This window comes from Rhamphochromis sp. 'chilingali', assembly GCF_963969265.1.
Source record: "Rhamphochromis sp. 'chilingali' genome assembly, chromosome: 17".
Lineage (NCBI taxonomy): Eukaryota > Metazoa > Chordata > Actinopteri > Cichliformes > Cichlidae > Rhamphochromis > Rhamphochromis sp. 'chilingali'.
In genome coordinates, this window is record NC_137944.1 from 29,090,150 (window position 1) to 29,107,707 (window position 17,558).

Genomic DNA, 17,558 nt, shown 5'->3' on the forward strand with positions numbered 1-17,558 from the left:
TTCATACCAGCATTTTGCTCTATGCTTCAGTGCTTTCTAGCTACCATTTCATATCTTGCCAAAAGGATATTTGGCATACAGCACCGAGCAGAGGGCATCGGGTCAAACAGGTGGTGGGCGGGGTGCAAGGGGTCACCTGTGATGGCCCTGGTTTTCCAGACACAGGAGGATTTGGCGATGGCATCCAGGGGTGACTTAGGCCTCTCAATGATTTCTTGGGTGGTTTTAATTACTCTCAGTGGCAGCAAAAATACAGACATTCTGTACTTAAGTAGCAGTACAAATGCTACTCATAAAAATACTCCAGTAAAACTTATAGTACTGATTTATCTCAAGTAAAGGTAAAGAAGTACAGGCTCTGAAATGTACTCAAAGTAAGAAATAAAAGTAGCTCTTTGTAGGACGTTTCTATTTTTGTGCAAACTAACTGAACCTTGTGTTATAATTATGATAAAATAATATCAGCAGATGGGAACACAGACTTCAGTCTAACTTTCGTTTATTCTAATTATACTCAGCTTGAATCTGAAGAAGATGAAGGAAACTAAAAACTATGTCTCTATTTTCTGTTCCCTGCTTTGTTTTTGCCTCTAAACAGGAAAATGTGTACAGTCTCAGCAGGTGGGTGAAGCCTAAAATTAGTTGTGATGGCTCTGTGTTGGCAAAAGAATCAGAACTCACAATTTCTATTGAGAAATATTCTTAATGTACAGGCTGTGATCAGCTGACCTGATACTCTTTGTGGATGTACACAACTGAATTCGAACAGATGTCAGCAGATGTGTCATGAGTTGTCCTGGCTGATTTCCATCCTCTGCACTGACAGTACGCTGTTTATGCTGGAATTCAGTCAATCAATCTCAGCATCATCAGGTAAAATTCACATGAATCTCTGCTACACTGGGTGTAACCTAACTCTGACTGATGAACCACAGCCACTGTGCACCAGTCGCACCCTCATCTTTACTTTTCGAAGTACAGCAAACTAACCTGTTCAACCTGTACTAAATGTAAAGAATTTTCATGTAACTTTAAATAACACAGCTATACCTCGCCTAACCTCTCGTCTTCCTCTCCTCTCCTGTCCTGTCTTTCTTATCTTCATCTCTGAGTGAAGTTAACTCTCTTTCTTTTCTCTCCCTGTGAAATACAGCAGCTGGACCTTCAGCTAGCAACACATTGTGAGACCAACTGGACACAGTTTAGCCGCTTTTGGGCTTTCTTTCTTTACCAGGGCGTTGGTGTTGTGGGTCCAGGTGAGAATGACAAAAATGTGGGTGCCCAGAAACCTCGCGTGGAGACAGATTCCACCCATTCTCCATTTATAATGAGAGGGGAGTGGACCTGTCTGTGTCTTCTGAAGTTCATGATAAGCTTCAGTTTGTTTTCTAAGCACCAGCAGGACAAGTTCTCTGCTCTCTCATCTCCATCAGAGTATGCAGAGAACAAGAATAAGGATTATTTATGCCCTCATTTATTTCTGCAGTAGAATCAAAGGTGACACAGCCTTCGCATTTTCTTGAAAATGAAACCAAAAAAATCAGAGGATATTTCCAGATTGTGCAAGATTACTTGGAACAGTGTTTGGTTGAATGTATGACACATTCTTTCCACTTAAGTGATCCTGACCTAACACGAGCAGGTAAGAGATAAAAGCCACAAAAACACAAGTAAAGCATTAAACCTCACACTTGATTCATAGAGCCTAAATGCTTCCTGATGTAGTGGTGTCTTTGTGGGAATTCATTGTTGGGCACACTTGAACGTAAAAGGTGTGTGAGCACATACCCCAGCTCATTGCGCAACATTTTCCCATCAGGGGTGATGAAGCTCAAAACAGGATCCCAGGTAGGAGGAGGAGGAAGAGGGCTTCATCCCTAGATTCTGCTTCATGATAACTGAAAGAGAAAGTAATCCTAGAGTAGGAAGTAAAACACAACAGTCAGGGCTTCATCTCCATTTGCAGAGGACGCTGCTCAGGTGAGTCAAACCGCTGTCGGATTGTTTCATTTGCTTCTTTTCACATCACAAATCACTCGCTTCGGTGTTTTACGGCAGAGGTCACAGAGCCGCGGCTCTTTCGCCCCTCAGCTGTGGTTTTTGAAAGCCAAAATGATCGGATCCGGGATCCGTGAAGCCGAACTTAATATAATGTGCGTAAATGATCAGTATTTATTCAGTTTTGGACGTACACGTTTATAAAAGTGTTATACCTGTGGTCGGATCGCTTCGTATTTCTGTGTGGATTGGAGCACGCGCGTAGGAGTCCTTAAACATTACACAGAAATCACTGGTACGCGTGTAACGCTTAGTTTACGCTCGTGGGTCACATTGTACGCATATGCAACCCTTTTCAGTCAAATTTACCTCCATATTTCTTTGGATCTTTGGATCCACTTACGCAATCAGGTTTTCTTAAACATTAACTACACGAACTCCTTCTTAACACTGCTGGCCTGCAGGGATATTAAAGGGACCTCGTACAGCCCTGATGGGGAGGAGCAGTGATGTTCATAAACACAAACAACGCTAACCGGCCCACTGCTACATTTTGTTTATTTGAAAGTTGGGTATTTACCATCTACTAGTATAAATTATCATAGAGCTCATTTAATTTCATGAGACACATACAGCCAAGTTTGATCCAAAGCGTGGCAGACGACTAAAAGTATTGCTCAATAACCTATAAAACATCTCACCTGAGTTTTTTACTGTAAAGAAAATCAAGGTACACGATAAATTAAATAACACATCCTTTAATCAAACGATGCTTTATCAAATTTGATGAACAGCCTGAGATGTAAATCCGTAAAATTACAGAAAAAGCAAAAAGGACTGAGATTGTCCTCTAACTGAAAAGATGACATTTTCTGTTCATTCACAGAAAATCACATTCATTTGACTAATCTGAATAAATGGCCACAGACCCACAGCAAACAAAACAAAGCAAAACTGTAATGAAATAGTGGAATAGTGAAAAAAGAGAAACTTTTCGGTAATGAATTGTCACCCTGACAAAAAACAAAACAAAACAAAACACACCTTAAATTGTATAGTTTAATATTTCTTTCTTTTACTTAGTTTATTTTATTATGCAAGGCCATGGGCTTTATCTTAGTCAGGAGTTGAATATTTCCCTGCTTCTGCAATTTTCTCATCCATTTATTGCTCCAGAGAAGTCTAGAAGTTCATTTTACTCATAAACTTTAAAACAAACCGGCCATGACTGACCGGCCTTTGTTTTTTTACACCCTGTACATTATAAATGTTTTGCTCCCTGCTGACAGCTGAGCTGCTGACATTACATTTCAGCTGGCTTCTGTTTGAATTTTGCTGTACTTTGTTTGGAGGAAGTCTTCTGATATCTGTTAAGTTTTTCACTGTCTCAATGAGAAATTCCTGCTTTTTTGCAGTGGGTAATAAGAAAGTGAATGACGTGTGTATGAATGAAGTGTATGAGAACAGAGCATTGGTAACTTGATTTCAACCAACAGTACAGCACTTTGGTGCAGCTTTTACAGTCAGGTGGTGTTAATGAAAGTCCAGCTGACACAAACTCTGGACTCCAGTGAGTCTGACATGTTCATACCAACTGGGCCCAAAGGGCTCAACTGTCCTGTCAGTTTGTTTAACCAAAGCGTGGAAGGGAGCTGTGAATGTGCAGGATAGCAGCAATGCAGGGTGTGGCCGGATGACTGAAGTGTATGTAGGATGTTGGTCAGGGCTGCAAAAACAACACAACCTTACCATACTGTAATATCATATGGAATACATCAAAGCCAGCAAAGACTAAGCAAACACTTTTTTTTTAGAAACACACAGTCCTAAACTTCAATAATTAAAGACATAAAATCTAACTGTATGATATCTGTTGTAATTTATATAGAATGTATAAATGTTTACCACGTGTTAATAAACCTCTACAATTAGATCAGCAATGTCCAAAGTGTGGGCTGTGGCCCCCTGCTGGGCATTTAAGATGGTGCAGTTGGTCTGCAGAAAAAAACAAAACACAACCATGTAATTTACTATTGTGTAATTAAGATTTACAATTTGAAATGAGTGAGTTAATAAAAAGCTTCGTGTTACTTTTTCTGTTCTGACAGATATTTGGTCCTGAACTTGTCTCGGGAAAAACAAGTGTAGCAGCGGTTAGCAGCTGCTGCAGGTAAAGCGTTTAAAGTGTTACTGTCAGCTCCAAAAAAAGAAAATTGTCAGAAGATCAAAATGAATCAATGATAACACGAAGAAATAAATGAACAGAGCAGTGGTTAAAGGTTAAAGGTTGGATAGGTTGCAGAAAATTTGCAGATTTTAGAATGGGCAAAGTCAGTGGTGTGTTTCTAATATTTTTTTTTACATCTCCCATATTTACGTTTCATAGATTTAATTAAACAGCAGGTTATTTTATCTGTGTTAAAGGCTGAAATAAACGAGTTATGGAGTTAAAGGACAAACAACAACAATCCCCACGTGAGGCACGGGTGGGAGACAGAGTAAAGCCTGTCGCCAGACCAAAAGAGAAGATTCAGCAGCAGCAGTCAGGTGACACTGCCATAATTTTGGGGGCTTTACGTGAATCTTTAACGCTCACCTCTCTGCTTTGCCTAAAAAAATATTATCTTTGTCACTTTGCAGAGGAGGGGGAGGTGGCTGAGGAGTCCGCCATCCCCACAGATCTGGAGACCTGGATCAAAAATAATGCCGAAGACCTGAAGATCCGGCTGACAGACCGTCGCTGGGCTGCTGAGGTGGTCAACGATTTTCGTGAGAATCTGCTGAAATTCCTTAACAATGAACCTTTATTCAAGTCAGCAGAGTGCCTCAACGCCGGCAGCTACTTTGAGAAAGTTAAGGTGAGATCACAGCTTCTGAATTTTAATTCAGACGTGACTATTTTAATGTTTATGTTTTTTAATCCAGTTTTAAGTATTCGTATGTCCTGCCTTTGTTCTTATTAAGTTCACCTGTTCATCTGATCTTCTGACTGCCTGAAAAACATCAAATCACGTCATCAAATAACTCTTGATGCACGAGTATCACTTCAGTAGTTTCTAAAACATCTCATAGCACCTTAGTGATTAATATATAATGAAAGCCTTCCTGCACATCCCTTCCCAGTCTCTGCTCCTCCTGATTGATGTGATCTGATCTGACTTTTAATTCATCCTCTGCTCCCAGATCCACATGCCTGATGAGTTTGACATGATGCTGACGTTTCCAGGCAGCCCAAACCTACGCCTCAACCCGATGAAGCTCGACGGGGGTCTCTTCTACCGGCTCGATCTCACCCGGCCCGCTCGACAACCCATTAAGGCTTTTCTTCTGGAGAACAACCTCACCCTCTCGTCGAGCAAGGTCCTGAATGAGATGCATCGCCTGGTCCGCAAATTCCTCAAGACCTACAAAGGTTTTCTGCCTCACCTCTAATCTTATACTTCTGTTTCTCCTGCTGGTCTTCTGGCTTTTCCACCTTTTAATGGCTCAAAACTGTTTAGAGAATTTCCTAAAGTTGTCTTGTCAACAGGTCTTAATTGGGTGGGATCTGATCATGGTTTCATGGGATGTAAAACAGACAATCATATTGGGCTAAATTTGGATCAACTTTTACTAAGCAGAGCCCAGTTTTCACGATTATGAGGCTAAATAAAGGCCAGTCAAACAGGCACAAGAAATGATGTTGTTCGATGCTTGTTAGGATCATTTAAAATCAATACCTAGACTGAAAAAAGAACTTGTTAACTCATTTGTGCATTACAGAGACATTTTTTAATTAACACTATCCTGATATTTTTTAAACACAGCTGTATCTTAGTCCCCATCAGAGTTATTATAGTGTCACGTTTTCCATTATTTTCATTTTAGTTCAGTTTAGATGCACAGCAGCAAAACTGTGGTTTTATCATTAACAGCAAAAGAATGTAACAGTGCAAGCACTGCACAGACAAAACTATCCCAGAGTTTATGTGCATATCCATCAAACTCTCTACAGTCAAACTGAACCAAATAAACAAAAAGAGACTAAAGTTGTTATTTTTGCTGATTTTGTAAGTATGCACTATCGTTTCTGTTAGCTTTGCAGTTTTGATTTTGATGTTCGTTAACAAAAAGGTTCATCAACACCAACCCCGAGTCTCCATCACTAGATTAATAAAGTGAGATTAGAAATAATTGATTTTTTTTTATTCTTTATTCCCAAAATATCTGCAGTGAATAACAATTTTATAACGAGTAGTCAGTAAACTCTGATGTTACTGAACCACAAGTGTTGAGAAGTGAAGCCCAACATGTTCAGATGCATTTTAATCACAGTGGTACCGGCCTCTTAATGTGCACTCTTCAGAGTGGGATCCTTACACAAACAAAAACAGAGTTTTTAACATTTAACCTGTGCCTGTTTTCAGTGCCCGATGAATGCTATCGCTGGGAGGTGAACAGGAAGCGCGTGCACTCTCCGGCTGTCACTTTGTCTCTCTTCAAAACTGACAAGAACAGCGAGGAGCTGATCTCCGTGGACGTGGTTCCTGCGCTCGAGGTAATCACTGAATCTGCTCTGTGGTCATAAATAAGATTACTGACCGCTTTATGTGTGCTGCTCAAAATCACAATTAAAGGTATGAAGCCTGGAGGACCTGTAGTTTTGTCTGAATGGTGCATGATTCACCTTCAGCACTTTTGTAACAATGCTCAGTTTGTTTAACTTGGACATAAGAGAAATCATCACTGGCTTCTTTCTCCTCCCCCCAAAATTACTCATACCCCTTTAAAGTGACGCCGGAAACTATTGGCAAAATAAAACCACACATCTGCATGTATTGTCTGTACTTTAAGGGCTCTGGAAACACTGGGCTCTCCCAGTCTTGTGTTTCTAATGTTTCCCTCTCAGTAACGTAAAATTTTTAAGTCTTTTGTCAAACCTATCTTGTGCATCAACTTGTAACTTTTTTTGGTTTGACAGTTTGAGGCTTGTTTTTTTGACTAGTGTCAGTTTCAAAGTTTGCTTATAAAGTGAGACACAGAGCAGTGAGTTTAAGGTGTTTATTCACTTGCAAGGGAAGAAATGCCATACATATTTATTCTGGGAGCAGATAAGCTTCAAAGAAATCAGTTTAGTTACCACAAGGAAAAACTACAGGAATATTTACTCCTTACCAGACAGCAACAGCACATAACACACCTCAAAATGGATTACAATAATAAACATAGCCCCCAGTATGCACCTACATTTTTTTCCCACTATACACAAAGGTCACAAAACTAATTTTGAGGAGATAGAATCACTTGGAAATCTAGCAATGACATCTCCCAAAGGGCAAAACAAAACAGGCATCCCAAAAAAGGCTTGACAGAGGAATAACAACATCAGGATGCCATTGAAACCCACCAAAAAATAAATATTAAACAGTGAACCGGGACAGTTACGTGACACGTGGCAAAAGAGTTAACTGTGTTTTGCACCTGCTGCGAGGTAATGTTCCTCCTCGTGTCTGTTTGTAGGTTCAAAGTTGGCCGGCTGCGGTTCGTAATGGCCTGGATGTATCCAACTGGCTGGGAAAGAAAGCTCTTCAAGACATCCGAAGATTGCCGTGTTATTTTGTACCAAAGAGGCAGAAAGGACGAAACCTCAGCGAGGACGCCAAAGGTGAGAGGAAGCTGACTCCTCTCCAGACCCCAAACTCAGAGAGGAGTTTCTGTGTGGTTTGTTTTAAAAAAGACTGGCAATGCAAAGCACATTCATTTCAGTTCAATTCATTTTCAGTTATATAGAGAAAACAGAGAAAACCAGAACAATCACATGACCCCCTATGAGCAAGATCTTCAACGACAGTGGGAAAGAAAAACTCCCTTTTAACAGGAAGAAACCTCCAGCATAACAGCCTGAGCGTTTGGCTCATGGTGATATAGTGATATAGTGATACATACTCTGATTTATCATTATGAAACCTTGTCCGTCTTTAACATAAGGTGAAACAGTGACTGAAAAAAGTATTATCCACCATTCATCCTTTCATTTTCTTAACTGCTTAACCCACAGGTGTCAAATTCCAGGCCTCGAGGGCCGGTGTCCTGCAGGTTTTAGATGGATTCTTGATCCATCACAGCTGATTTAAATAGCTAAATTACCTCCTCAACATGTCTTCAAGTTCTCCAGAGGCCTGGTAATGAACTAATCATTTGATTTGAGTGTGTGTACCCAGGGTGATATCTAGAACCTGCAGGACACCGGCCCTCGAGGCCTGGAGTTCGACACCCCTGACTTAACTGGACAGTTCAGCTAACGGTAGCTATATGACAGAAAATAAGGAAAAGCCTGATAGATTCACTTCAACAACAGCCAGAAAGTTTAAAAAAGTATTATTTTTCTGTAAGATGATACAAATGTTTTGTTTAGGATAAAGGTCGGGGTGTTTCTCAGTGTTTTTCCAGCATCAGCTTTAAAGATTCCCATTATGTTGGAAGCTTCTTGAGCTAGGTCCTTCAGTGTTTTGGGGCAAATATCTGGTGCTATGCTTCAGTGACTCTCAGGGGTGGAGCTCATGTTAACAAAGTGACGGATTCTTGAAGTCACTAAAATATTTGGATGTCCAATTTATGACAGCAGGTTTGTATATGTGTAGAAATCCCAGTTTTGCAGGTAGACGACTGTTTTATTTACATCTTCTCATGGACAAGACATATAATAATATTTAAAACAGTCCAAATCGTGTGAATGGTTTCAGAGATATCGAAGTTTGAGTACTGGGGAAAAACAATCAATACATTTTGATCCATCTTCAGTGTACAGGTATGACACCATGACCGAAGTCCAAAATAATAACAACAACTAAGAGCAAAGACAAAATATAAAATAAGACAAACTATGACAGGTCATAGATAGGTTTGAATCTCTGAAGCTTTATTGCACAATAGACAGTGCTCGGTTTTGTTGTATGCTGTCCGAATACGTGGTGATATTATGTTTTGCCTTCCCTCATCAGAGAGCTGGAGGATCTCTTTCTCTCACATTGAGAAGAAAATCATCATGTCTCATGGCAACAAGAAAACCTGCTGTGAGAGTCGTGACACCAAATGCTGCCGGTGAGACATCTTCTCACACAAGATCTGATCATCTTGGAATCACAGGCCGGAGTAAAGCACTTAAGTGTCGAGTGTCATTTAGACAGAATCTTAATTGATAGATTTAATTGGTTTGACCACAGTATTCAGAGTTGATGATGTCGCTGTGTAAAATGACACAAGTGCAATTACAGATCTTGTGCCATCCTGTGCAGTTCTGTTTTAGAGCTACACTTATTATGCTTGTAGAGCATTTTCAATAAGATAATAAACAAATAATTGAGTAATGTAGAGCTGGGATCAGCTCCAGCCTGCCTGTGAGCCTAGACTGTCTAATTGGCTAATGAAGTGGATGACAAATGTCACAGATTTTAAACTTTTGGATTGTGCCTTTCTGCCATATGTTTTTTTTTTTTTTTTTTTTTGCAGAAAGCGGTGCTTAATGCTCCTCAAATCTCTGATTGAGGGTCTAAAACAACGTTTTCCCAAAGAGCTGAATGACCTCTGTTCGTACCATGGGAAGACCACCTTCCTGCACACCCTGTCCACCAGGTATTCCTCAAAACTCTCGTTACAGGGGTAGGCTAAAGGTAGAGCTAACGATGGTTGGCTTGAAGTCCTGATTTCTCCTGACGTATGTGTGGGTGATAAATTCATGTAAAAAAGAAATGTGATGTACTGGCGGCTTCCAACTCACTTGCTGTTATGTTTTCCTTTTTGTTCTTATATGTTTATATATATACATATATATATATATATATATATATATATATATATATATATATATATATATATATATATATATATATATAGATAGATAGATAGATAGATAGATAGATAGATAGATAGATAGATAGATAGATAGATAGATAGATAGATATCTCAACCTTGTTTGAAATTGCATTGTTCAAACATAAATGACTTTACTAATCTCTAAATAAATTAAAGAACTACAAAGTGAATTCCTAAATGAATTTGCTAATGCATATTTTCTTGCACAAGTCATTGTTGAGGCACAAAATCAGCATCTGCAACAGATTATGTTCCCAGCTGTGAGAAGCTCCACCCACCTCCTGTTTAAACCTTCTGTTAGTAAGGGACAGCCAATCAAAAGAAGGTCTAATGCAGTGGTTCCCAAACTGTGCAGTGGCCCCTCTAGTGGCACACGAAGCCACTGCCAATGGGTTGCAGACATACATGCCCATAATGGAAAGAAGTTGAATACAATAATAACATTTTTATTTATTTATTTATTTTTGGGGAACATAAGTAAAGTAGAGTATTTGATGTTAGTGCATTGATCTTTATTTAACTAAAGTTCAGCTTGGTCCCTGGTTTTGTTGTGAAAAACAAAATAAAAGACAAAATTGTTGCATGTGGAGAATTAATCGTGGCTCAGGGTCCAAAGCTACCCTATTAGACTCCAAGAATAAAAAATATGTAAAGATTAGCACAATCGTTTCCTTTCAGTTGAATAACAAGCAAAACATTTCCTATTTAAATCTCTGCAAAATATTACAAGTAAATATAACAAAGTATATTTATGCTTATTACTAATTATAATGATAAGAATGAGTGACCTGTAATCTGCCCACAAATTGATATGACTCTTAACTTACATACGTGATTTTTCTGATGTTTTCCTCCCTGCATCCTGTCTTTCAGGTATGACGATGCCAAATGGAACCCTCAGGACCTTCCTGTCTGCTTCCTGTATCTTGTCCGGGCGCTGGAGGACTATGCGAGCAGAGGCAACCTCCCTCACTTCTTTGCTCCCGAATGCAACCTCTTCTCGCCGTCCTCCTTCTCTCGTAAAGCTCTGGCTTTCCTCGTCAGTGCCCTGAAGGAGCAGAGGAGGGAGGGCCTGCCCCTACTGAAGCCTCCAGCTCTGGTGCCACCTCTGATGCCCAGGGAAGATTTAGATGAAACCTGCAATGAGACGTTTGAGGAAAGGTCCTTCGTACTGGTTCACTTTGTGGACGCAGCACTGATGAATAAACTGGGTGTAGCATTTACTGTCCTGGTGGGTTATGCCTTCTATATCCTGTTATCCTGTTAAGTAATGAGAAATGTGAAGTATGATGCTGATTAAGTGAAACCCTGTGACCAAAAACTGATTTCAGACATTTCAGGTGAAATCAAATTAACGTCATTGTACATTGTTTGATGTTATGAAGTAGTTATAAAAAAAACATTTTACATCCTGATATTTTCTTTACTTAATAATAGCATTAAACTTCCAGGTGGACCTATAGTGCATGTCGTAGAGCTATTCCATGGCAGCCTTTCGAGCCATGAAATAGTTCATTGATGTCATTAAAGGTTAGGTTGTGTTCACATTATTTACCTTTATTATTATTGTTGTTGTTGTTGTTGTTGTTGTTGTTGTTGTTATTTCCCGTTCCCTCACTTTTTCTATCTATGTAGAATTTTAGATCTTTTTGAATTATTGTGTTTTTGTGAAAATCGGATTTAATGTGACTTCCTTGCAACCTAAAAAAACAAAATTAATGAATCTATTTTATAGAGAGGTATTTAAAGTGTAATAAAGGCAAATAATAATAATAATAAAATACAAAAACATTAGTTTGAGTTTTTTGTGTGCGTGTGGCTCAATTCACCATTTTAAATGTTGTGTTTTTGAAAAAATTAAGTGTAATATGACTCAGCTTCATAAACAAAAATATTAATAGATCAAAAAGGGAAACTCATCCAACAGCTTTTCCATTAGGTGTAATTATTGCTTAATTAAATAGCAATATATAGAAAAGATAATACATTGGATGATAATTATTGTAATTTTTTAATTGTCTTGCTTTCACAAATAATTATAAAAGAAATGAGGACGGCTTGCTTCGTCTTGAAATTGTTTTGTCTGGTAAAAACTCTGAAGACAAAAATATATTTAATCAACATATATTTAATTAATTAATCCTGTAAACAGATATTTACAGGATGGTAGTGAGACCTGCTAGTGTTTGTTTGGAAAGGGTGGCTCTAAAAAAAGACAGGAGGCCAAGCAGGAAGGCACAGAGTAGAAGATGTTAATATTTCACTGGGAATGACCTGAATGGACAACATAAGAACTGAGTGCATCAGCAAGACAGCTCAGGTTGAGCGGTTAGAGAAGCGAGGCTGAGGTGGTCTGGACATGTGCAGAGGAAGGATAGTGGATATACTGGACAGAAGATGTTGAATATGGAGCTGCCAGGCAGGAAGGAAAGAGGAAGAGGAGGTTCGTGGATGCAGCGAGGAAGGTGGTCGAGAGGGTTAGTGTGACAGAAGAGGATGTTAGAGGCAGGGTGAGATGGAGGCTGATGATCTGCTTTGGTAACCCCTAAAGGAAATAGATTGAAAAGACATAGTAGTTAACAGTGATACAGAAGAAATACACATGAGCATCTTTCAATAGACTTGAAGCACCTGGCAGCCAGCATAAATGCCTCCTCCTGCCTATTAGCGCAGTTATGTTGAATTTTGAAGCGTTGCTTAAATTATAGTGGGAAACAGGGCAAAAAAAGCACTGTGTTAATTTATCAGTCAAAACTGCTGATTTTACCTTCAAAAGAAAAAAGTTTAAAACTTTCTTTTATGACGTCTAATATTTTAGCTCTATTGTCATTTTAACTTTATGATATATTTTTAACTTTATTTATTTTTGTTGTTGTTGTTGATGTTTTTAGCTGTTATTATTATTTCACGTTACACGGAACCTTGGCTCTCTCATCGATGTTTCCTCAAGCCGCGTTTCGGTGAACCCACGACTATAAATATACGTCGCCGGAAACGAAACGCCCTCTTTTAGTGATCCAACATGGCGGTGAGTATCGTCTCACGTCGTACTGTGGCGATGAAATGTGAAGTTACGGTTAAAATCTGCAGTCATCGGAGCAGCAGGCTCATCCTGATGGCTGATCCGTCAACAGAGCCATAGACCTCACTGTGGTTGATCACACTGGGGTCGTATTTGTACATAAAAGTTGGAGAAAAGTGATTAAAAGTAGGAAAGCGAGTAATGCTAACCAGCTAGCCGCTAACAGACTCTGTGAACCCGTGCGCTTCCGCTATTAAAGTTCAGATTGCAGAGACGTTCAGGCCGCTTTTTGAGCGTGTCGTTATTTAATCGAGGTGTTTTTAGGCAGTTTAACGGGGTTGCCAAAAATCAGGACGTGTATGATTCTTGTGTCAGTGCTAACAGTAGCATTAGCAGCGGGGATATGTACGGACATGTTCTCCGGCCGGCATGTGTTGATCTCAGGCTGAAGTAGATCAGATCATTGACAGGACGTAAGAGACTGAAGGAATAAACTGAAGCTCGAGTAAGGCTGGTTTTTTAGCGGAACAGGAGCAGCTAAGATGGTGTGAGGACTTTGGATGATGGTGGTTTTGTCATGTTTTATATTTTTGAGTTGCTGATCCTATGTGTTGTTCCCTTTCAGGACCAGGGTGAGAAGAAGGAGAACCCCATGCGAGAGGTCCGCATTCGCAAGCTCTGCTTGAACATCTGCGTGGGAGAGAGCGGAGACAGACTGACCAGAGCTGCCAAGGTGCTGGAGCAGCTCACGGGGCAGACCCCCGTCTTCTCCAAGGGTAGGTGTCTGTCTCACTTTAGCAAAAAACACAACTTTGTCACAGTTACACAGTACAACCAGGTTCAAAGGTAAAGTCCCTGTGTATATGATAAAGGACAGTACAAATATACAACACAAGAGTGCCATATGGACAGGTGAGGGTAAGACCAAACAGAATCTAAGCTATTGGGATGAAATGGTCTCTGAGGCCTGAGTTGTGAGTATTGAAGACTCTTGTGTTGCCATTATTTGTATTTTACTTTGAAAACTCACTTGCCAATGGCCTCTCTTGGACTTGCGTACCTCCTGACAGGAGATGGTGACTGTAGTCCTCGTTTGGCACACCGGTACATTAGTGATATTGTTGCCTGTTGCAGGTTCTAGTCGGGTCCTCCTGCATAGAAAAACAAAGTTTTCACTTTCTAGCTGTGGTTTAGTCTTAGTTATTAGTTGTACTGTAATAAAATATGCATAATTCACTTAACTGACTTCTACAACTGGTGCTGATGAGTGAGGGCAACAAGCCAGCAAATCTGTGGTAACGGCTCCGGGTTATGTTTCTGTTCTCGGTTGAGTTTAAGCCTGTTTCTTAAAGTCAAGAAAACTTCTTTGAAAAGTCTATTTTACTGTTAAAAAACAAAAATGATCACCAGACTTTTTCAAATCCTAAAGTCAAATGTAAGCAGCTGAACAGAGGTTATGATTAACCGCGGCACACATCCCGCCTTGTGTTTGATGGGCCAGTAGTAGCTCAACTTTTTAAACTACTTCCTGTAGCCCCTTGCTATGTGTCTAATCTTAAATGTGTACCTCCTTGAGGAGGAATGGACTGCATTTTGGAAATATTTCACTCCGCTTCGTGCTGTTATGGGGACTTAAAGGTTGTTTTTGTTTCCTCCTCCTGCAGCCCGCTACACTGTGAGATCCTTTGGTATTCGCAGAAATGAAAAGATTGCTGTCCACTGCACCGTCCGTGGAGCCAAAGCAGAGGAGATTCTGGAGAAGGGACTCAAGGTCTGTGTCTCCATGTCATGTTTTACCTGCATCCATGTGATCTTTTTCCACTTTTCAGCCCTTGGTGTCGCTTACCCAGACTGATAAATGTTAAGGTTTTATATTGTAGTGTTTAAAATTAGAGTAAAATTTAAAATCATAGAAAACTTTTCAATAAAAAATTCATCGTTCTTCACAAAAAAAATTTGTATTAATGTAGAGTTATTCAAATTGACATGAATATTCAGATTTGTTGTCGTGTTTTGGGGGAATTTTCTTGTGCTGTTGCTGTAAATCGGTTCTCCTCTGCTGCTTCCAGGTGCGTGAGTACGAGTTGAGAAAGAACAACTTCTCCGACACCGGAAACTTTGGCTTCGGCATCCAGGAGCACATCGATCTGGGCATCAAGTACGACCCCAGCATCGGCATCTACGGTCTGGACTTCTATGTGGTGAGGAAGACTCAAATGCCTTTAAGAGTAGATAATTGTAGCGCTTATTTGGTGGGTCAGTAACGGCTACTTGTCTCCTTTTGCTTTGATTGTTCGTGTGTGGGTGCTTGATGTTGTTTGGACCTGTCATTCAAGGTTTTTGAGGGTTTTATGGTTTTAGATGACAGTAAGACAACAAATCATAATAAATACGATGTAACGGGGATTTATTTGACTCATTTAATCCTCGGAGCAGCTTCCTGCAGTAGGTTTGTCTCAAGTGCTTATGTTTAGCAGTGTTTTATATTCATGTCAGTTTATTTGATGCCATCATTGTAGTGTGGCCTTTGCAGTGAGGCACAGAGACTTTGTTCTGATGTTGTCCTTCCATTTTTTATTTTTTATTTATTTATTTATTTTGCTCATTTTATAACCACAAAAAAATATTTTAAGCTTGACTAAATTAAATCAGTGAGGGGGAACAAAAGTTCTTTACCTTTTAAAACCGAAACCTAAAAAAAAAAAATTAGCGTGAAAAAATAGCATACAGCTTGACAGGTTTTGCTGTATAATAAAATAAATGAGAATTTGTCTTCAGGGCTGCGATACGCAGATTTTCAGCCTTTTTTTTTTCTTAGTACTTTTAATGTAAATCCAATTTTCCAAAAATACCAGGAAACTTGACTGAGGAAGGTGATTCTTTTGAAATCCCAAATCAGGAAATCGACAGGACTTCAGTATGAATTTATACACAGTGTAACAAACAGCACAGTCACACAAATATAAGTGCTGGAAATGGTGTAGACTTCATCGTACTCTCTACACAGAACACGCTAATTTAAATTGAGCTTTAGACCTCCCACCAGAGGAGGTGAGCAAAGACACGAAGAGAAAGTTAATTTTTAACAAAACAGCCTAGTTTAATTTTAATGTGGTGACAGCTGAATGTGAAGTGCGGTGCAGCTGCATAGACTGTCATTATAAACCCACTCACAGATGCATGCTGTTTACTCGGATGTGACGTCTGATTTAGAAATCACACACAAAGCTGATCGTCTTTAACTGAAGCAGTACATAAAAAGTTAAGCTCTGCTTTAATGGAGTTTACTTTCTCCTATTGAAGTCGTGCACTGTGCAGCCAATATTTGCTAATGTTTTTGTAACATTCATAAGTATTTAATGATTGTTTTTATTTCATAAGCGAATCAAGTTTTGAAAACTGTTTTGGGGGCTGTACTGAGGTCAAAGCTTTGGCTTCACAGACGCGCATCCATGCTGCTCGGAGCCTTTTCTGAAGCGCTCTCCCCTGTTTGTTGCGTTCAGGTTCTGGGCAGACCCGGCTTCAGCATCGCCGACAAGAAGCGGAAAAGGGGCCGCATCGGTTTCAAGCACCGCATCCGCAAAGAGGAGTCCATGCGCTGGTTCCAGCAGAAAGTGAGTACACAGATCCTGATTGCTGCCAGATTACGTGTCCTTTATGGAAGAATTACCCTCTGTAGGGCAACACTTTCACCACCAGGGGGAAGAGTTTCCCACTGGGTGTGCAGCTCATTTCCTGTAGAGGCTTGACCTTTTTATAAGACCACTGTTAAGAACGAGAATGTGCTGTTAGTGACCTGCATGAGTGAAGGTTGGGTTGATTTGGTCATAGCAGGTGCTTCTTTACATTTTTTTTTTTAATAGCTGACGTTAATTTTTGAAGTTTTTAAACAGTTTCGAAAGAAAGAAATTTAGAAAACGCTCCTTTAAAAGCGACAAAGAGGAGGAACAGGATGTTTGACTCAGTTTGAGTGTCATAAACCTTTCAAAGCTCAAATGTTGACCAAATGTTAAACCTTTATTTTGAAGGGGAAACCCTGATATTTGTTGAACTTCTAATTCAAGTTAAATGCTGAACATGTATCATAAGATTTGGTGGATAATTTGCTGAAAAGTAGCACCTTTGAATCAGAGGAGGCTGATTGTATTATTATTTTTGAATTATTGAAAAGGGTAATTAAACTATTTTTAAAAGTTTTGCAGCTTTTTAAAAATTCACGTCCTTTTTGAGTGAAACGGTTCTTCTGAAAATTCAAATTCCTTCATGTGTAACCTCTCATTCTCGTCTCCTCTCTTTCAGTACGATGGCATCATCCTCCCCGGCAAGTAAAGGACCACCTTTTGATCTTGTTTGTAACAAAGTAATAAAATGGGAAAAAATAAGTTTTTGTCTCGTGTTTTTTATTTCTCAGATCTTTTAATTGATTGTGGGAGGGGAAAAAAACTGACATGCAGAAATGTTGTGCCGATTATGAGGGAAAAATTTAAGTGTTAATTTCTGAAATGCAGCAGCATTAATTTTACTTGCGTACAGTAGTACTTTAATGTGCTCACTTTAAATGCAAACATGTTTAAAACTGGAATAAAATTCTGATAAAAGTACTAACATCCTTCAGTTTATCAACATTCGAGGTATTCTGATTTCCGAGTTGCAGTTTCATTATTTTGCTAATAGTTTTTATTATTAT

The 17,558-nt window shown here is 39.4% G+C and overlaps 2 protein-coding genes across 3 annotated transcripts; both read left to right on the forward strand.

The window, feature by feature from the left end:
* Positions 1-1,847: 1,847 nt before the first annotated feature.
* Positions 1,848-11,626, forward strand: LOC308384619 (cyclic GMP-AMP synthase). The gene is made up of 9 exons (XM_080863158.1): positions 1,848-1,980; positions 4,423-4,545; positions 4,639-4,856; positions 5,182-5,410; positions 6,405-6,535; positions 7,498-7,642; positions 8,979-9,078; positions 9,487-9,609; positions 10,723-11,626. Exons 2-9 carry the CDS (start codon positions 4,440-4,442, stop codon positions 11,114-11,116), a joined length of 1,446 nt encoding a protein of 481 aa, XP_080719284.1. The 5' UTR covers positions 1,848-1,980; positions 4,423-4,439; the 3' UTR covers positions 11,117-11,626.
* Positions 11,627-12,852: 1,226 nt separating this feature from the next.
* Positions 12,853-17,253, forward strand: rpl11 (ribosomal protein L11). Of its 2 annotated transcripts, none has more exons than XM_080862260.1 (6): positions 12,853-12,877; positions 13,497-13,647; positions 14,536-14,642; positions 14,941-15,072; positions 16,375-16,485; positions 17,171-17,253. In XM_080862260.1, the coding sequence occupies exons 1-6, from the start codon at positions 12,872-12,874 to the stop codon at positions 17,198-17,200; spliced, it is 537 nt and encodes a 178-aa protein (XP_080718386.1). In that variant the 5' UTR covers positions 12,853-12,871; the 3' UTR covers positions 17,201-17,253. The 2 variants fall into 2 exon arrangements, with proteins under 2 accessions (XP_080718386.1, XP_080718387.1); XM_080862261.1 differs by lacking the exon at positions 12,853-12,877 and adding an exon at positions 13,393-13,416.
* The last annotated feature ends 305 nt before the right edge of the window (positions 17,254-17,558 follow it).